General features: G+C 34.7%; 1 protein-coding gene across 2 annotated transcripts in view; it reads right to left on the bottom strand.

Annotated features, from left to right (window-relative positions):
- Positions 1-22,278, bottom strand: part of LOC106663359 (B-cell receptor CD22-like) — a 569,781-nt gene that overhangs the window by 110,322 nt on the left and 437,181 nt on the right. For both annotated transcript variants that reach the window (XM_014388165.2, XM_024224807.1), the window contains one exon: positions 20,682-20,890. In XM_014388165.2, coding sequence (XP_014243651.1) covers positions 20,682-20,890 — 209 coding nt within the window. The remainder of the gene's footprint in view (positions 1-20,681; positions 20,891-22,278) is intronic.

Below are 22,278 nucleotides of genomic sequence, written 5' to 3' on the forward strand. Positions count from 1 at the left end.
GCCATTCGCAAAATTACAAAGGGATTACTAGAAGATAACCGCAACAGAACCAGGATTCCGGTTAGACTCCTGACAAGGCATTCCCGACTAAGGAGGCACATGCACCGGTTAGGAGCACTGAAGAAATAGTGTGCAGATACTGCCAGGAAGAAGAGGAGATCACAGAGCATGTTTACATGGTTTATGTTTGTCTATAATGGTTTAGATTTTTACAATTAGGAGAGGAAAAGCCGCAAGGAAGATCTTACACTAAGAAGCCATTGGTATTGCTATGGAGATTCACTAATAACCTGAAGCTGGCCGGTGAGTTAAAAAAAAATAGCGGAGCACAATAGATTTACTCAGGCTGAGGTTCATAAGGCGTTAATGCGGCCTCGTTTATCCCTTCATGAAAACAATTAGAAGCTGGTACAATGTAAATGTAAGCCATCCATATGCCCAACCTCTTGCATGTCGCGCACAGATTGTTCCGAGGCACGTCTCAACCGACTATGGAATTTTCATATTTGTTTAAAACTAATTCATAATAATACATAAAAAATTGTAGATAGAGAAGGAACCTGGAGGAAAGGAACAAATGTATAAAAAGTACAATTCTCACAAGTTTTTGTAAATTTTACAGAATTGATTCTGGTGTTATTCTTGGTTCATTGCTAATTCTAACGAGTCGTAATGTAAATTTTCTCTATTGTTTGGGGAAAAACCCTGGCTGAGAGGAAATCTTAATTGTGGCACGACGATGAAATCTCTCTCCATTCTCCCCCTTATCCTATCAATATGCTAAACTACCATGCTCCAAATGTTATCGGGAGAATTTCCCATACTAAGCCCTGCCGACCTCGCTGTAAATTATTGCTTATTTCCAATATTCGGTCTGGAATTAAATTCAATATCGTCATCCGACGTTATAATTTATATGACAGCCAAACCGAGATACAGCCCAGTTGAATGTGCCCGGCGGCAACCTGCGCGGCAAAAGTGCAGCCAGGTTTCGATTCCATCAATCATCCTTCGCGTCAGTTTATAATGGTAAAAAGATGTTCTACTAACAATAACATAACATTGTTATTATTTTCCCTTTAGTATACCAATCGAAGTCGTCGATTTTTATGAGTGTCCTGTTTTGGCCAATCTAGAACTGACGAGTCGTGAAAAGAGTCACGGTGTCGTTTCATTCCATTTTGCTTGAAAAAACATCATAATTACAGAAAATTGATTGGTAAATTTCTAGAAAACACTAACGAACCAAGTAATTACTGCACACGCGATTGCAGTCAGGAAATCAGAAGACGTCTACTTTTTGGGAGGAGGGCAATGGCAAAAACAATCTCAGTTATGCTGATGATACCACTTTGATGGCTGAAAGTAAAACGGAGTTTAGGAGCCTTATTATGAAGGTGGACGTAGAACGTGCAAAAGCTGGGTTGCAGTTAAGGCTTAAAAAAACACAAGATTATGACAATCAGCTTCATTGCTAACTGGCAAATCAAGGGAGAAAAAGTGGCGGCAGTGATAGACTTTGTATTTCTAGACACAAAGACGCAGACTGCAGCCAGGAAATCAGAAGACGTCTAATTCATGGGAAGAGAGCAATTTCAAATCTTGATAAAATAGTTATGAGCGGAGACATCACTCTGACAACAATGACCTGCAAATTAAAGCCACGGTATTCCCGGCCAGAAACCTATGGGTGCGAGATTTGGACTATATAGATGCTTTTGAAAAAAAATTTGATGGTGCCTTGGACTGAAAGAAAATCAAACCAGTCCATCCTCCAGGAAATAAAGCCACACTGCTCACTAGAGTGAATCATATCAAACGCAAAATTGTATTTCTCTACGTAATAAGATCTGGAGAAAAAGCCGATGCATGGGAAATTGGAAGGCAAAAGGAACTGACGGAACACTGGACATGACGGATTCAGCTATGAGGAAACTGGGTATGTTGGCAGCCGACAGGAAGCTGGTCCATGAAGTCACTAAGAGTCGGAAGCGACTAAACGAATAAACAACAACAAAGGACTAAATGTCTTGAGGAAAATAGAACGAGAAACCTCAGGCACTCTAGGAATTACAGCAATGACGTTCTACTTCCTAAAAAAAAGGGTCGAATCATTTGAACTGAACTAAGAAATTAGGAAAAGTACATTAAGAAAAAGACTACTTAGACAACACTAAATCCAGCTCATCACCATCACAAAAATATTACCTCAGACATCAAGCTTTATAAGAAAGAAAAAAGTTGAAGAGCTATGATAGTCTTACCGTTGTACTTAGAAGTTTTATTCTTCGTCGTATTTCATCAGGGGGAAAATAACCCCCTGAGTGGGGGTGGATTGGATTGGTCCCGTTTTGGTGGTAATTCTTCTGGTATTGGTGTCTTTCTAAAAAAACACGTGTTTTGCCATTTGTCATGCTTTGAGCGACTACCGTATATTCGGAAGTGCGAATTTTTCAACGGAAATGTTATTTTGTAGAAAATTTAACGTAGTTTCCAAAATAAAGGTCAGATTTGTATTTTAGTGTCGGTAAAATCGAGAAATTACGATTTGACAATTACGAAAAAATCTGATGTTAGTCTAAAATCACAAAAATGTTTATATCTTAGAAATGTCAAGATAGATTCGTTCTGGTGGTACTTAACTACGTTTTTTAGTGAATCCACCATTTAACCCTGTAACAACCTGTATATTTAATCCTGTCAATTTTTCCGAATATATTTTTGTCATCCTTTCCACAACTAAATTTTCGAGTGAGTTAATTGGATTTTTAAATTGTTTTCTTTGATAAAATAATAAATTAGACTAAAAATGGTTTCAAGATGAGATCTCGTCCGGGCAGATGCTTTCGCCGATGGAAGTAGCGTCCGTTATCCTAATTGTACCGCCCTACGATCAACGACGGTCTACAGTGGTTTAGCACCAACAAGTCTCAATCGCGGAGTAGGTGGTGGTCGACTATTTCAAAATCACCATCTAGCTTGGACACTTAAACAATGGGGGCTGCTCTCTTCACAGATGAGTGCGGGTTTACTTTGTGGCAATCAAATGACCGGGAACGTGAAGAAAGCGTTGATAACGCTTTATTTCATGTACTATGCACGAGTCACAGCCTTTTCAAAGACAGTTATGGTATGGAGTGGAATCGACCTTCATGCCAGTACCGAACTGATTATCGTAAAGATACATTAGACTGCACTAAAGCACACTGAAGAAGTTCTTCTGGAAGTTGTAATACAATTCGCTCGGTAATGTTCCGACCGCTTATAAATGTCACCCATTTCTTGGAGGATAGAGGGATTACCACAAAGTATTGGCCACCATGTTCTACTGACAGGTATCCCATATAATACTTTTGGGACATGATAAAGAGATGAGCTAGATTTCGCTCGCCAACTCGAAGCGTTGAACCGCTTCAAACCACTTTTGTTGAAGAACGAGATTTTGTTTCAGAAGACGAATTCCGATCATTTAATTGCACGATGTCTTGGAGACTTAAGTCCCTCTTTGAGGACAGAGGAGATAATACACGTTTTTAAGCGCAAAACCAGTTCATAAAGTTTAGTTAAATTTTAATGTGTAGTACTTATTGGCCGTTAATTAATGATTAATTGGAGATCGTGTGATGGGTCTGGTGCGATGTAGGTTCAGAAAAACATTTTCTTTATCGTGCCAACGTTTTGATCTTTATTAAGATAATCTTCAGGACCTGGGATTTATAAACATTTTTTAAATTGTACAAATAAATGTAAGATTTGAAAATGAATTTATACAATGATGTACCCAATATAGAAAGTTTAGGTTTAATGAAATTATTTGTATTCAAAGTTGAGTTTTCTCTATGTAGATGTGTCAAGGTTGTGTGTCGTGTTGAGAGTGTTAGTAAGATGTTAATGCTCTTTTGTTTTTATGTTTAATTTTCAAGGAATGGGGAAGGAAGTAGGGATAGAAATTCATTTTTCTTTGAGAAGACGGCTTCTTTCAGGTGAAAGGGACCGACAATGGAAAAAATAGGTAATGGTATGTCGTTCGGACCTGGTTAGCCTGTCTGGATTATTATAGACGGAATTATTAGGGAAAGGAAAGATAAATTGTTTTGGATTTAGACTGTATAGAATTGTTTGATGTGTGGAGTGTAATGACTGTTTTATATCCATTATATTTAGTGGTCTATTGACCAAATTACATCTTTTAATTACTTAATTTTTTATGAAAGGTTTTAGTTGAAATGAAAAAGTTAAGTCTGACGAGCGGGATTCGAACCAACGATCTTCGGCTAAATATGCCGCTGCTGGCCGCAAAATGGCAAAAAGGAGAAAAAATTCGAAAGGTTGTTGGGTTGAGAAGGAAAGTTGGTATCCGAGTGGATCGCAATCACGATAGCTCAAGTGGTAGAGCACCGACGTATTTAGCCGAAGGTCGCGGGTTCGAATCGCGCACGTGACACTAACATTTTCATTTCAACCAAACCTTACATAAAAAGATTAAGTGATTGTTTTATATGTTGTATTATATGTTTTGTGAGTTATATGTATGTTATTGATATTGAATTTAATTAATGATATTGACGTAGCTGAAAGTGAGTTTACATTGTCTGTTCTGTAATTGATGCTGCGTTTAACCCTGTTGATTTAACCATTTCTAAAAAGTTGCGTTTATGTTTTTTTTATGTTTAATATTTTTTGGTTGTTGAAATCGAAATTGTGTTGTGTTCAAAATGTTGGGTAACTCAGTGTTGTAGGTTATGTTGCTTTACCATCTTACCCTTGTACATTGGGATGTAATTCCAACGTAAGTTGCCGAACAATTAGTACAATCGATAAATTACAACAGCTTTATTTGTTCCTGGTGTTATTGTTTCTTTGTGTTCCTTTAATGTTGGAAAAAATGGTGTGAAGAGTTTTAAAGTTTAGGAAGGCTATTTTAAACATATCAGAAGAACGAAATGTGTTTAATTTACGTGATAGGCCGTGAACGAATGGAATGGATATGTATGCTGGTTTGTCTTTGTTTGATAGAATTGATGTAGTGTTATTAGTGATAGTGGATTGTGTTAGTGTTGAATTGTAGTTGTTGATTATTCCGTTGATTATGTGTTTAGGGGAGTGATAGTTATGTAGGATATATTTGTATATCTTTCTATTCTTGTGATGAAAAGATTTATGGATCAGAGTAATAATTCTTTGAAGTAGCCCTTTGGCGAGTTTATTATTGTATGAAGGGGATGGTGTGACGTAAAGGTAAGGTAGCAATATGTGTTTCTTGGCTTTTGATACCAATCTGTGATTAATGTGCAATCTGGTCTGATATCAAAACCAAGAAACATAGATCGCTATCTCAACTTTACGTTACACAACCCTTTCATACAACAATAAACACGGCCATAATTGTGTAATGTATAATTTAAATTTTTATAAATATCAGGTCCTGAAGATGATCTCAATAAAGATCGAAGAATTAGCACGACAAAGAAAATGATTTTTTAAACCTCTAAATAATCTTGAATTTTAAACCATCACTAAATGATTTTACGGTGTTTTGGTGAATTTTCGCTCAAACCATCATAACTAAACAGTTTTTTTAAACCTCGAGAATTTCTAATCTCGTTTAATTTTGTAAACACAATAAAATAAATATGTCGTAATAATTAAGATAACGATAATGCGAGGGTCTGGTTTATTTTGTCATTGGGTGTATGTTTGTTAATGAAATCATTTTAAATTGTCAATAAATCAGACCTGGCGCGCAAGACCAACACTTCTGCAACACTCACAGGTCTTGCGGGTTTAGTATATGGGCTGCCCTGTTTGTGGTTTTGTGTTTTATGATTAGAGCCCGGATTTAAAAACAAATAAAATCTCAAATATGGCATATAATATGTACCAATAAAACCACAAATTTACAATATTACATGTTATATTGTCAGGCCGACGTAGAGACAATAGGATAATAATAATATTATAACAGATAAAAATAATATTAAAATAACATATACATTTCATAACACAAATAAAAAACTTTTACAAAAAACAAACAACATCTCACGATCTCTAAATAATCATAAATTTTAATCTATCATTAAATGATTTTACTGTGTTTTGGTGAATTTTCTCTCAAACTATCCTAACTAAATATGTTTTTATTAAACCTTATGTATTTCTAATCTCGTTTAATTTTGTTCATAATAAAATAAGTATGTTGTAACAATTAAGATAACGATAATGCGAGGGTCTGGTTTATTTTGTCATTGGGTGTATGTTTGTTAATAGCATCATTGTGAATTGTCAGTAACTCAAACCTGGAGCGCAAGACCAACACTTCTGCAACACTCACAGGTCTTGCGGGTTTAGTATATGGGTTGTCCTGTTTGTAGTTTCGTGTTTTATGATTAGAGCCCGGATTTAAATAATATAAATCCTCAAATATGTCATATAATATGTACTAATAAAACCACAAATTTACAATATTACATGCGCTAAAAACTCTTCAAACATGTTATATTGTCAGGCCGACGTAGAGACAATAGGATAATAATAATATTAAAAAACAAATAAAAGTAATATTAAAATAACAATGGCAAAAGGAGGGAAAATTCATAAGGTGGGGTTGAGATGGGGAGTTGATGTCCGAGTGGATCGAGGTCACGATAGCTGAAGTGGTTCGAATCCCGCTCGTGCCATTGACTTTTTTATCTCAACTGAAACCTTAATTAATTAGGATTTGATGTTTGTTGATCGACCTGCAGATAATCTAAGTAGGGTTTCAATCTTCGTAGAGGTCATTAGACAGGTGAAGAAAGAAGAAGACTAATTGTTGGGTTCACCAATCTTTCGGCAACTTATAGTGCCATCATCAGCGCCTATTTATTAAAAATTAAAAAAAAATAATATACAATTAACAGTTAACAAAATAAAATAATATACATACTTTCCCAAGAGTGCAGAAAACGATTGGCATGGAAAAATATTGTAAAAGCGTTTTGGGTTTAAGGTTATGAAGCACATGGCCAGCATACTACATTTTACATGGTGAAAATAGACATCTATATAAAATTGTAAGTAATTATTAATATATAGTATTTATAATTAACAAAAAAATAATTTATAATAAAGTTTAACAATACCTCGCTAATAAAAAATCCATATGACTAAAGGTCCAACAATTTTGTTCTGACTAGCAATTTCTTACAGGTAACATTTATTATCACAGAGAGTATTTTTGACTGAAATTATAGCTATTTACAGAAACTATGTACAGAGGACCCAACAATTAGTCTTCTTCTTTCTTCACCTGTCTAATGACCTCTACGAAGATTGAAACTCTACATAAAATCAAACTTGATCAGAAAACCTTATCTACTTGAAAGCTGTAATTTTTCACATTTTCGTACGTTTTTCTCCAAAACCCTTCATCATATAGAACTCGTTAAACGGTAATACTAATACACTAATAGCCAAACATTCATGGAAAGCTATGCTATGCTATAAAAAGGTATACGGTACCTAGCCGAAGGTCGTGGGTTCGAATCCCTCTCGTGCCATTAACTTTTTTTCATCTCAACTAAAAACCTTAATTAATCGTAAAGTATTAAAATAACATATAAAATTTTATAACACAACTAAAAACCTTTTCCAAAAAACAAACAACATCTGACGATTTCTAAATAATCTTAAATTTTAATCCATCACTAAATGATTTTTCTGTGTTTTGGTGAATTTTCTCTCAAACCATCATAACTAAATACTTTTTATTAACTCGTGAATTTCTAATCTCGCATAATTATGTTTACAATAAAATAGGTATGTTGTAATAATTAAGATAACCATAATGCGAGGGTCTGGTTTATTTTATCATTGAGTATATGTTTGTTAATGAAATCATTGAATTGCGGCTATGCTATACTCAGTGAAGTTTAATGCCTGTTAGATTGATTTGGTATGTCCCCCGGAGTGAGGTAAGCGCATACAAACGGGATGGCAACTTTGAAAATAAAGTACACGCCCGAATAGAATGCCCTTCTGCCATCCTATGTGCTGTACGTATATTTTGGCATTTTATATCCTAGCTTACATCCAGCAGTTGGGCAATCGATGATATTAATATGCCGAATGGTGAAAACTCTCGTCCCGTAGGAATATCAAAGCATTTGTCGGTTTGCTCGTTATTTGCTCCATATAACAAATCGACAATTCTCGTGCCGGGGCCAAAGGCGAGGCGACAGGCATTTTGAAAACACCGCTCACCTCGAACTGATTAAAGTTACAACAATAATGGATTTGACAAAGGAAAAAAAAAATTAATGATTATGGTTCAACGATTTGTGATTTAACGGATCGGGGCGTAAAATTTAACAATTCTTCCTCGTTTCGCGACATAACTTTCCTCGTTTATTATAAAATAAAAATATATCTTTACTAAGTTTGAATATTTTTGGGGAAAAGACAACATCTAAAATCTTTCTTACGTTTTATACTGAGCTTTATTTTAAAAAGTACGACTCAACTCAGTTTTTAGCAAAGACCGTTGAAAATGTAACTGTTTTAGTTTAATGGAAAACTTTCATACTCTCTTTCTTCGTGTACGTCTGTTCCTTCCAACGGATGGCATGATGTCTGTCATATGACCTCTCATTGTTTCACTTTCGCTATATGAAAGTAATTTCGACACACGACGAAATTACCAGCACTATTCGCAAAATCTGTCTTCTTCTCTTTTCTCACTATAAAATTTAACCTTTTATGTATTACGTGATTTCGTATTTTTATATAATAAATGACAATCACTCAGCCCAAACCTTTTGTACGATTATATCAAATGTTTTCCGTCAAGCCGTATAAATATTCTTCAGTTTTAGTTAAGCAATGCCGTTGCAATAAATTAGTACAATAAATTACAAACATCTTATTTTTGTAATACATCTTTTGTCTACTGGGTCACATCTGGAGCGACACGTACGGGTTTGGCTCCCCCCCCCTCAGTGACATCATGGTAAGTGATGTAGGGAAAAGGCTGTACCAGGGGTGTGCGGTACGACAGGTCGGACCTGTCCCAGAATTAGAAACACGATATTTTCGAAAAGAGCCAGTAAGCTCATAATATATTATTTCTGTAACTTGTTGATTGGGGTTATTAGTAATCGAGTGGTAACGGCATCGGATTTTAATACATTGTACCTAAATGGTCTTTAAGATATTATTAATAAAAGTCTCCTGGCAAAATAGTTTTTAGTTTTCTTTGTTTGATTCCTTTTCCTTTTACTTTGTGTTTGAGAAGGAGCACAACTTACCCGCACTCCGCTAAATTTGAGTTACATATTATCAAAGAATATTATTTTTATTGCTTATCGCCCCGAGGAATGTCGAGTACTCTGGGGAGTGAATGTGACCCGACATCTATGTTTGTGGTAATGAATATAAATGTATTGTATGCTTTGTTTCTATTGTGTATTTGACAACCTGATGTACAAATGAGAGGCTAGCTTTCTAGGATATCAACGTAGAATATATTTGAAATCAGAGAGTCAGTAACCAGATCTAGACGCACAAATAGCTGCAGTTTAAAACAAAATACGCGCGAAAGTATAGAAAAAGAAGAAAAACACGAAGAAGGCCGGCGATGACCTCAGCTGTTTGTAGGCCCGTAAACTTACCACTTTATTACTATTCAAATCACTAGTTTTCGTTGTCCGCTTTTTCCAATTTATATCTTTCAATTAATTAAGGTTTTTAGTAGAGATAAAAAAGTCAATGTCACGAGCGGGATTCGAACCCACGACCTTCGGCTAAATATGCCCCTACTCTACCACCTGAGCTATCGTGACTTCGATCTACACGGACATTTATTATTATTGCTTATCATTAATATCAGAAGTATTATAACTTTCAAAATGGAATATTTTGATTAATGAACTTTATTTACCTGTAAGTCCTCACAACTATTACAATGACGTGAGAAATAGCCTGAATAGATAAAGTGACTATTTGTGACAAGAAATTATCATATGGCGTGGCTAAATAATAAAGTAATCATGTGGCTCATTGGCGTGGAAAATAATACTTGAAACAACAACAATTTTTTTAAGGATGCGCCGTCAGTGGGAGAACCGATGCAAATGTGAAAATTGCTCATGCGCAGACAGAGCGAGGAGGACGTATCCTATAACAATGTGAGGATTTTGCATGCGCCTGGAGAGAAATTATTAAAATTCGCGCTCGTTAACCGTAAATTTGGAATTGAAGCATATTTGGTTATTATTTTTCTATCGCAAAAAAATCTTTGCACTTTCAGTATGAGGCAATTTTGGTGAAGTTGAAAATTCATTACCGAAAAAATCCATTATTTAACATTTTTCACCGAAAATATGTGAGTGGGAAGGGAAGGAAAAGTTTTTTTATATAACTTTATTCTTGATAGTTTTATAATTATTTTTATTTTATTTTGCCTTATTAGCAATAATTATATCAGCTTACCGATTTTACTTTTTTAGAATTATGTTTCTAGTCCCTTTTTGTATGTGTCGAAGGTTACGGATATTCGGGGTTGTTCGAAGATTCCGATAGACAGTGGTGGAGAAAAGCGTAAAGTGGATTAGCCGGAAAAGGGTCAAAGGGTTGAACGCGAAAGGGCAGAATCCTAAAAAAGAAAGACAGTGAAAGGTTACAGCATTGAACATGTGGGTACTTAATATTTGGTTCGTGTGGCAACTTTTTGCCAACTTTCTTTCACAGTTATTTACGATTATGGCGTCTGGGCTCGGTTTGACAGACGGTTTCCTCTGTTTCGTTTTATTCTGGTAGGCCACATCCGTAACGATCTGAACGACCACCGGCTTCGCTTGCATATCAAGTGGCACTGTCCGTTTAATGTCATCGTAGCCGTTAAAGTTTATCAGCAGTTGGCAAGAAGCCGAGAGGTCGATCGTCCTTTCGAACACCGATATTTTATTTTTGATCGGTGTAATTGTTTGGCTGGAAAGATCAAAATACATTTAATACTTGTGTATATGTATATTTCGGAGTTAGGAGGTGAAGGGGTACACAAAATTCACCATTCCTCACATTTTTATCGAAAATTCACAACTTGAACACCCTATCAAAAAATTCTCCGTTACAAACCTCGTTTGTTGGTGATCGAATTCTCCGTCACATTAGACGAATCCCAGTCCGATTCATGAAACATTCGAATTTTGGCTAATTTACTCCTTTTCACCCAAATCGATTGTTACTGTTTTCTGATGGGTAGCCCCTACTGAATGGAATAATGTACGAAAAATCTAACGGAGAATTTTTTGAAAGAGTGGTCAAGTTGTCAATTTTCGATAAAAATGTCAGAAGTGGTGAATTTTTTGTACCCCTTCACTTCCTAACTTCGAAAAATCGCCAAAAATGAAATTTTCGGCCGATCAAGCTGCTTTTAATCTCATTCAACGCAGAAATTAATCCACTACAGATGTTGTTTCGAGCTGTTTTGCGGTTAGGCGAACGGTTTACTAACAATTTCACGAATAAGGTCAAAAAACGTGGTTTTTCATGGTTTTTTGCCTGCAACAAGGGTTTGTGGACAAAGGCTCATAGGACCTTTTTTACTCAGCGTTCAATTTCCTATAAGATCTGGAAGTGTGGCTGGATCGATTGGGGCCACCTTGTATATATGTATATATCCTCGCCCTTTCCTCTCACTTTGCTCTCTCTCTCTCTACCCTCTCTCATTCCCTCTCTCTCTCTTTCTTCTTCCCCTTTCGTTCTCTCCCCTTCGCACCATCTCTCTGTTCTGTCTTACACCATCTCTCTCACTCTTTCTTCACCCCCTCTCCAACTATTCCCCCTTCCCCCTCTCATTCTCTCTCTCTTAGGTTAAATGAAGAGGACCATGAGCAATGAAATAAAAATAAAAGATAAATCAGTTAAAACAAATTTCTCTCTCTCTCTCTCTCTTTCTCTCTCTCTCTCGATTATTTATTTATTAATTTAAGAAGTTCAATCGTTTCAGATAATCCATAAGGTGGATTGCAAAGTATTACTGTGAGATAAAATGTGTATATGTGAATTTGCGAATGAAATGCATTATATAGCTATAGAAAGTATATTTAAAAAAAATAATAATAATAAAAATAACTCAAGTCTCATCAACTTAGTGTCTGTGCGTGCTAAATAATAAGTTCTACTAAACATGTGTAAATCTCGTTAAATGTAAGAGTGGTTGATGTAAACCAAATTTTGCGAGAATAAATAAATCATTAATCAATCAATCAATCTCTCTCTAACGTTATGTGGTAGAGAGGTCCTAGAGTAACAAAGTGATCAATCAATTGATCTCTATCTATCTATTTCTCTTGCTCTCTCGATTATTCTCTTTTTTTGTCCCTCACACTCTCTCTCTTTCTGGATATATATATAATAAATAAGGTTTATCCTTTGTAATCGTAATTGTTTATCCTATCCTTGTGACAAAAGATCAACCTTAATCATGTTAATCATATATATATTATTAAATTTTGACTAGTACCCACCCTGAAGTAGAGGAAATATATAGTCGAAAGCTCGTCGTTGGGACAATAGTACTATTTGTTTTTCTGATCACAACCCTAATCCACGAGGCTATTATTTTTTTACATACACATTTTACATCTACTCGAGGGATTTTAATTATTATACACATTTACTTTTCAGAAAAAATCTCCACTTGCCGGTTAAGTTTCAAACATGTAAACATTTACTATATTTAAGCAATTTTTCAATGTCATTTCGTTTTTCAAACAGAGCCCAAAAAGTTGCCATTTTCCGGTATCATTTTGTCAAAATTTATCAAATCACTTCACTAATAATCAATCTTACTTTTTTATATTTGTTTGATTATATTACCAATTTGTAGTTAGGGCTTTTTAGAAATAGTGATTTCATAATTTTTATGCAATAACCAAAAGTTGTGTATTATACAAAAAAAAAATTATTTCCCCTTTCCAGAGCGTTAATTTTTTTCCGCTCACTACGATTGTGTGTCTTACATTGCATAAAAAAATGAAAAAGAGTAGTTTCAAAATCATGAACAGTTTTAGAGAAATGTGAACGAAGTGAAGAATCGAAAAAGTTTAATTTTGCAAGGTAGTTTTTGACACAAGAATGTATATAAAAGACGACGGTTGTCAAGCGTAAAGGTTGGCGAGTAGTACACCAATATACAAAACTTCATTCACAACACACAAAAATTGTTTGAACCACTTGCAAACTTTAGAATTTTTCAAAGAAGATTTAAGTTTAATAAAAAAATATATACTGTGAAAAAACTATATTTTTTTATTAGAAAACGGTCCTCTAAACCTAAACATTTTTTAGGTACGTTATAATTTGACATTTCTTAATATATGTCCCTAAAATGTTTATTTATACATCCACAAGAGCATAATATCAGCGCATTAATATTAGAAAATGGCTCAAATAAGTTTATATTTTTAAAATGCTTTGACAGATAAGAAAATGAAATGAAATAATTGCGTCATATGTTGTTCCTCACCGCTTGTACGAGAAATTGCAAATCTGCCTTTTCATGGCACACAGATCCACAGTATTTTCTTCAAAACAACTACTTATTTTGAAAATAAAATTCATCACTTCCCTACCACAAAGGCTGGAAATTGTACGAAAATCACGGGACTTTTTTCAGACATTTTATTAATAAGTAACGATGAAATCCAAGAGATGTATTTGAATTTGAAATTAATTTCAACGCTGCATGCCAGACGTTGAAATTACAATAATGCGGAATTAGTAGCATAATTGTATTAATTTTGATGTAAAGCGCCGACATACATTAAATTACCACCGAATGAAAATCGATCACATACACTCCGCCTCGCGATCTCTGCCTCTCATTAAATCCTTACACTGCTCAAATGAAATAATTAGTTTGCTTATAAATTATTGATTGTTTTGAACGTAGAGCACTTTTTTCAGACGGTTCATCCTTCAACGGCGTTTGCGTCTCCGATAAGCCATAAAAAAGTGATCGGGACCAAGTATTTTTTGTGCCTGTTATGTCCGGCCAGTTCTGTTTCTACGCTTGTTTTTATCTGATATTATGTAAAATATTTTAACGGTATACCCGGACCGCAATTTATGGGGTTTGTACATTTCCATGTTTACAAGTCCATCATTCACCCTTTCTGTAACGTCATGGGCCAACCTTAACCCCCTAAAATGCAAATCTACTACCTAAAATTTCACGTCAACCCGGGCTCGCGTTTATTAAAATTGGACGTCGAGTTGGTACATATAATGTTTATAAAAGAAAAAAAAAACACTATGAAATGGTTGGTTTTAACGCTAAACGTCAACCCCGTTGCAATGCTTACCCTTTGTTCACTTACAAAACAAAGGCTCGTGGTAATTTTCGAATGACATGATATTAATAACGTCGACAAGAAAACATTTCTGTAAAACCCAGCAAAATATTCGAAATTATAAGTGGATTAATTGAAAATAGGGATGGATAAGGAAAACCGACAATTTTTACAGTCCAATTTACGACCATTCTGTGTTTTATTCATGTTTTTCTTTGACATTTTTTGATTACTTTTAACTAAGCAAGTAAATTATATTATCTGATCAATTGATTAATTAGTTGATTAATTGGCTATTGATTGATTAATTACTATATTTCTTGTAAATCAGCACTGGAGCGAAAGACCAACACTTCTGCAACACTCACAGGTCTTGCGGGTTTAGTATATTGGCTGCTGTCCTGTTTGTGGTTTTGTGTTTTATGATTAGAACCCGGATTTAAATACAAATAAATTCTCAAATATGTCATATAATATGCACCAATAAAACCACAAATTTACAATATTACTTGCGCTAAAAACTCGTCAAATATGTTATATTGTCAGGACGAAGCAGAGACAATAGGATTATAATAATATTATAACACAGATAAAAATAATATATATAATTTTATATTACAACTAAAAACCTTTTACAAAAAACAAAACACCATTTCACGATCTCTAAATAATCTTAAATTTTAATCCATCACTAAATGATTTTACTGTTTTGGTGAATTTTCTCTCAAACCATCATAACTAAATACTTTTTATTAAACCTCATGAATTTTTCTCGTTTAATTTTGTTCACAATAAAATAAATGTGTCATAATAATTAAGATAACGATAACGGTATGGTCTAATTTGTCATTGGGTGTATGTTTGTTAATGAAATCATTTTAAATTGTCAGTAAATCAGACCTGGCGGGCAAGACCAACACTTCTGCAACACTCACAGGTCTTGCGGGTTTAGTATATAGGCTGTCCTGTTTATGGCTTTGTGTTTTATGATTAGATCCCGCATTTAAATACAAACAAATGATCAAATATGTCATATAATATGCACTAATAAAACCAAAAATTTACAATATTACATGTTATATTGTCAGGCCGACGTAGAGACAATAGGATAATAATAATATTATAACAGATAAAAATAATATTAAAATAACATATACAATTTCATAACACAAATAAAAAACTTTTACAAAAAACAAACAACATCTCTCGATCTCTAAATAATCATAAATTTTAATCTATCATTAAATGATTTTACTGTGTTTTGGTGAATTTTCTCTCAAACTATCCTAACTAAATATTTTTTTATTAAACCGCATGTATTTCTAATCTCGTTTAATTTTGTTCACAATAAAATAAGTATGTTGTAACAATTAAGATAACGATAATGCGAGGGTCTGGTTTATTTTGTCATTGAGTGTATGTTTGTTAATGGCATCATTGTGAATTGTCAGTAAATCAGACCTGGAGCGCAAGACCAACACTTCTGCAACACTCACAGGTCTTGCGGGTTTAGTATATAGGTTGTCCTGTTTGTAGTTTCGTGTTTTATGATTAGAGCCCGGATTTAAATAATATAAATCCTCAAATATGTGATGTAATATGTACTAATAAAACCACAAATTTACAATATTACGTGCGCTAAAAACTCTTCAAATATGTTATATTGTCAGGCCGATGCAGAGACAATAGGATGATAATAATAATATTATAAGACAGATAAAAATAATATTAAAATAACATAATTTCATAATACAACTAAAAACCTTTTACAAAAAACAAAATAATAATCTTTTATCCGAACAAAATAATAATGTCCTTACTTTAAACGCAATAAAAGAAATACCTTGTAAATAATAGGAAAGAGACGAGATCTTGTCTATTGATATTTTTAATATTTCAACACTGTAATTTTTTACTCCGGTACCGGACAGGACTCAATCTCCACTATCTCTTTTTGTGTGGATTGTACTCCCAGTACTCCGGTACCCCCCCCTCTTCAACTACTGTTTGTTTTATTTTTTCCAACGATCCTCACAGTATAATTTGCACTAAAATATTAAAATACGCAGCATGAGTGCAGACCCGACTAATAATTAACTTTTTTTATCCTACACTTTTTATCTAGTAGATATTCTTTTTTTTAAAGGAAACAGAAAGAAAAATCTGTTATACAAAATCATAAAACTAAATATATTTACAAAATAGATGATTAGGTTTTATTATGTTCAATTTGAATCAAAATTGACAATAAGATACCTTGCAAAGTTAGTTTCTTTAAAACTACATAGCTGATAAAAAATTGTATTTTGAAAAAATGAATTCAACATCGAAAGAGATATTGATTGGAATACACTTGTAGGGATTAAAATAACTAGATCGCCGATTTTCAATCTTTTAAGTTTATTGTTTCCATTTAAAATTTTATTATTTCAGTCAATCCGGTATTTTTGTCAAGAATGTTTTTTTTAATTTCTCTTATAATATAAATCCCGCATCGCCCTGCTCTTTATTAACTTATGTTTGTGTTAAATGGAAAAAATCCAAGTTTCTTAATCAGTTTCTGCTTTCAGCGTTTTTTAAGTTCACAAGGCTGATAATATGAAAGATGAGTGAGGCTGACTATTTTTATTTTAAATGTGGCTTTTCACCAACCGACTATTTCCAGAAAGTAATTTTTCAGGAAATAAAAAACACTGCACTCAGAAGTTTGGAAATGTGGGCAATAAATTTTTGCTGTTGAAACGTACTAAACGGGACAAATCTTTATATATAATTATGAACGCCCGAAATACCGATCAAAATTACAGTCGAACCGATCCACGATTTTCGTCCTTGACCTCAAATTTATTCGGAACGTTTTCAAATTTATAAATTATTAATCGTGAGGACGATAAATGAACAATTATAGTATGCTGGAAGAGTGGTGGCGGCCGGCGCTGGAATTCAAAATTCGTATGTCATCCCTCGGCCGTTGTGAAGATCTTTCCGCCTTGCAGATACAGTTACAGTAGTTTTCAGTAATAAAAAACAGCATATTTTAGTACTAAAAAATAGTACTTTTCAGTGGTAATATTGTTGTGTTTTTGCGTATTATATTTTTCTGATTGTTGTATTTTTTTCAATTGAGCAGCATTTTTTGTTGTATTAATAAGTGGGCTATGACTAACCACATAATTCTATTGTTTTTTTTTGGCATTATATTGATGTATTTATTTATTTTGTATTAATTTTTATATTGTATTTTGTTATACCAACCATAAGCCTTAACACTTTGATAGCTGGAATGAATAATCACCGGCATCAATGGCCGCCCACCCAATGAGGGCAGATTTTAGATTTAGAATATTAAAAAAAAATATCTTGAACGAAAACTTCGCACCCGAGCACAGCTTAGGTTCAATTATTCAATATTTTGAGGGTGAGAAAACCAGTGACAATTTTAACTCCTGCTGCCACAATGGCCTTATTTTACACCCAGAACCATAAATCAGTGTGAATTTAACGGAACTATTTCTTAATTGTCCAAATTTTATGAACGATATACGGCAATGTTATTTTCCGGTTTTTTTGCCACAAGAAAAAATTTCAGGAGTTGGACCATATTGTTTTGAAGTAAGACATATCCACCGATCTATTTGTTCGTATTTGTTGCCAAGTGAGAGTTAAGATTATATTTTATAGACTCCTCCAAGGCTGTGGATGTGCGTTCAGGACGCCCGGAAAATAAAAAAAAGACCGCGTAGTTTTGACAGCACTTAGCGGTATTTTGGGTAAAATTCTTTACGCTGAAGCATATAGGACTGTCGCTAAAACAATAAAAGACGAAAGATATAACTTAAACTTGCTTTTGTAAAAAGTGTACCGATGGAAGTGCGTTTATTTAACAAATCTACTGCTGAAGAAATTGCTCGTGTTTTATATTCTTCAGGAAAACTGCCAGATCATCCAAAAATCGTTGTTAACTCTCGGCAAAGCGGTCCAAAGTAAATTTCTGTTTTAAGTCCTCATTGTGACCCCATGTTGTACCCACTGACCTATCCGTGTGGTTACCTAGGATGGGACTCCAAAAGACCCATAACGTAATGAGAATATAAAACGATCGTGAACGGCTGACAATGTTACAGTTTGTTTGTTATCGACTCTCTATTCGCAATCCGTTTTCATAAATCATATCGTTTCATGATTCCCAATATAGAAAGAAGATGTTCCCTCCAAAAGACCACTAGTTGTATATAATATACAACATCTCGATATATAATTTTAATAAAAAAATGTTTTTTAATTGTCCTTGTAAGGATTTATTACAATAGAAATGAAGTATTCCTAGAGGTTTATAAATTAGAGTGGAAAGTTGAAGTCCGGGGCGTGCATCAAATGTTACATGTGGAATGGAAAAGGCGACCGACACGAGTATCTACGCATGGTAATAAAAGGAATATGAGGTCGAATATGTCACGAGGGTGTTAGCAATTTGAAAATGAAATAAGAGAGGGTACGGGAATGGATAAAACCGAGCGACCGTCCGTCGAGTGTGCCGGCAATTTTCGGTTTAAATTTTAGGCCGGGGCGAGGATTTACTGCCGTTGGCTCGGTGACAAAGGCCGAAATGGATTGACGTTAGGGCTAAATAGCTTCGCGGAGAGCGTGACACGGGAGAGATCTCCGATGGTGTGGAAACCCGGTATCACCTACACGTTCCATAATTCACGATGAGTGGGGGCTACTGGAAAGTCGCTGCCAAATAGGTTCCCGGCTTCCTTTCAAAAGATGAAGGAATCTACTCGAGTGTAGATTTGTCTCCCGGACGAGTAGGCACGCGGAAAGAGCCGGAAACTCCAAATAAAGTCGGGTTTTTTATCTTCACATTCACCGGATTGAAGCTGCACATCGATAATCTGTGTCCGGTTAAATCGCCTCATTGCACAAACGGACCTAGTCCCTCCGATGGAATCACACGTGTACACAATTTCAATAATTACTGTCCTTAATTGCTATCTAATCTGACGCTCAAAGAGAAATATCCTAAAGTCGATAAGACGATCCTGGAAAAGTAACCCAAGCAATGAAAGTCAATGATCTATCACTTCCTTAAAAACGGATCGAGTCTATTAACTGAACAAATAAACAAGGAAAAGTGCAGTAAACCAAAACAATGCAGTGCTTAGTTAACACAAAACCACGGCTTCTAAATCACACCATACCAATCTCAAAATCTGCTTACAAACATCCAGCTTTATAGGAAACAAGTAAAATGTAGAAAATCCATGTTGATTAACTCTTACAGTTGTACTCAGATTGCAAGGTTTATTCTTAAATTTTTTGGTTTTTGGTTAGATGCCCAACGTAGCCAGGGATAAAAGGGCCAATTATTATCTACTCTTACATCAAGCTGAGCCCAGACTCTTCGGAGCTACCGGAGTGAAGTAAGAATAGAGAGCAAAATTTTGTCTGGTTCTCAGGACCGACTGGAGGGAAGGGCAACGAAGAGACTAGCCAGAAGGGGATCCTCAGCAGAATAGGGCCAGATCTCTTCTGTGAAATTCCAAACCGCCATGTAAATTTGGATGGACATCCAGCTCAAAACAGGCAATAGACATGATTAAACTAGTCTCGCATAAAACAGGGCATTGCGCACTCAATGATCACATAAAACGAGGGATGGAAGGAAACAATTTTTAAAAGTTCATTCTAAGGACAATAGGCAAACTCATTTCATTTAAATGTGTGTGAATGCTAGACATGTAAAAGGTTTCTTCTGAAGAACAAGGAAAAGCTAAATTCACTAAGTATAACAGAGGAGCTACTATCAAGCTTAAGGTGGAGTATGAAATGCTTCAGATAGTTACTGGAGGATCGAAATACTCCCATTTCGACATCTGCGTGGATCGCAATAGCCACATTTAATGGACGCAGTGCAACAGGCTATGATAGCCACGTTATGCTAAGCTGGTCTAATTTCTCCTCATTTCAAGTTAACATATTGACCAACGAACTAAGTACTTTCCCTTGTAAATTGAATACACTCAGAAATAGAAATACAGGCGTATTTGCTGAAATTATCAATTGAATATGCATATAATTGACAGTAGTGAGCTGAAACCAGCACGCGAAATATAATAATTTTGATAGACGCAGTGCGATAGGCTGCTTTTTTATCTATCTCGCACGAACCTTCCCTTACTTCTTCTTAATTTCAAGCTAGAATGTGAATCGATGAGCTCAGAAATCGGTCAGATATGCAAGAGGCGACTGTAGGAATCGAACCCTCGACCGCCTAATCTATGAGTGTAGTAATGTATCTCGTCCTGTAACTGTTAATTAATTGTCATCTGTAATGAAAACACTTACCGATAACGCTTAGTTTGACCCTGTAATTCCGAGTCGGGGATGTCTTGAAATCCACTCTGCACCTGTATGTGGCCTCGTCCGACTCTTGCACATTGTCGATGGAAAGTGTGGCCGGTTCAGTCACCGTGCGGAAGTATGACCTCTCCTCCAAGACATCTTTGTCTTTCCAGTGGCTACCCATTTCAGACACCTTCCCCCGACTGTCCAAGCTGCAAACATGTAGACAAAAATTAATCATCACCGAGCAAGTCGAAAGAAACACATATATAAAAATGAAGAATTTAGCAGGTCGTTTCAAACGAGTACAGGTGGACACATCCAAGCTGTACATCAGTCACTCCGCAAAACTGAAGAAGAAATCTCAAAATGTTCAACTATTTTTGTAAATTTATTTGCAGTATGTACATACGCCGTGATTTTTATGTATTTTTATTAATTTTATGAGCACAATCATGTACTAAATTTTCAGTGAAATTTAATTGTTTTAATTAAAGTTATTCCGGTGTTTTGATAATTTTTCTGCCTAACTATCATAATTAAATAATTTTTATAAAAACTCGTGAATTTTTGATGTCGTTTAATTTGGTTTATATTAATATAAGAATGTGTGGTGATTAGTGACCGTTAGACGAAGGCCATGAAGATGATCTCAATAAAGATCGAAACGTTGGCACGATAAAGAAAATGTTTTTCTGAAACCTACATCACACCAGACCGCATCTCACGATTTCTGAATAATCATAAAATAAGAACGTTGTAATTAATATAACGACAAAATTACATATACATAGTTTGAAATAAACTACAAAATCTGAGTGCCCTGTTCTGACATTACTCGACGAAAATAGTGTAATTTTATGAGCAAAACCATGAAATAAATTGTTAGTTAAATTTTATGATTTTATAAGTAAAACCGTGTAATAAATTGTTAGTTAAATTCATTATATCAAAAAATGGTATTCCGGTGTTTTGATCAATTTTTTACCAATCCATTAAAATTATTATTTTTTAAATAACAACCAACGAATTTTTGAACTCGGTTAATTTGATTTATATTAAAATAAATATGTTGTAATTAACGACAATAATACGTGTAGTTTGAATAAAAATCTGCGTGTCCGGTTCTCATGTCTTCGACTATAGCCGATGCTTAACAGTGGTTGCTTTACGTATGCGGTTTGAAACATCGTTTTATTCGTTCAGTCACTTCCGACTCTTCGTCAGAATCTGTCATTCTATCACAATCTGTGTGAATGTCATAAAATTTCGACTTCCCGTGGTCTTCAGTGATTCTAAGGTGATTCTTTTGGGGTCAAGAATATTTTATAAAGTTGTGAAAGGGTGTCGGTTTTTTTTGATCCTAGGCCTTTTCATTTGAATGATGGAAATGATGTGGTCTTTTGTTAATATGTGTGTCTGTCGGTAATACGCACATTTTTCGTCCTTTTGTACGCAGTTGAGTAGTTTCACGCTTGTCTATATTGTTGAGGGTCCGAAGTGAGTCGCGTAGTTTGATTTTTTGTCATTTCCATAAATTTTATTCGTAATCTGTCTCTTATTTACCGTCTTGTCGTTCCTATGCCTTTGAACGACGGAT

Source organism: Cimex lectularius, unplaced genomic scaffold (genome assembly GCF_000648675.2).
Source record: "Cimex lectularius strain Harlan isolate CLEC.00 unplaced genomic scaffold, Clec_2.1 scaffold78, whole genome shotgun sequence".
Classification (NCBI taxonomy): Eukaryota; Metazoa; Arthropoda; class Insecta; order Hemiptera; family Cimicidae; genus Cimex; species Cimex lectularius.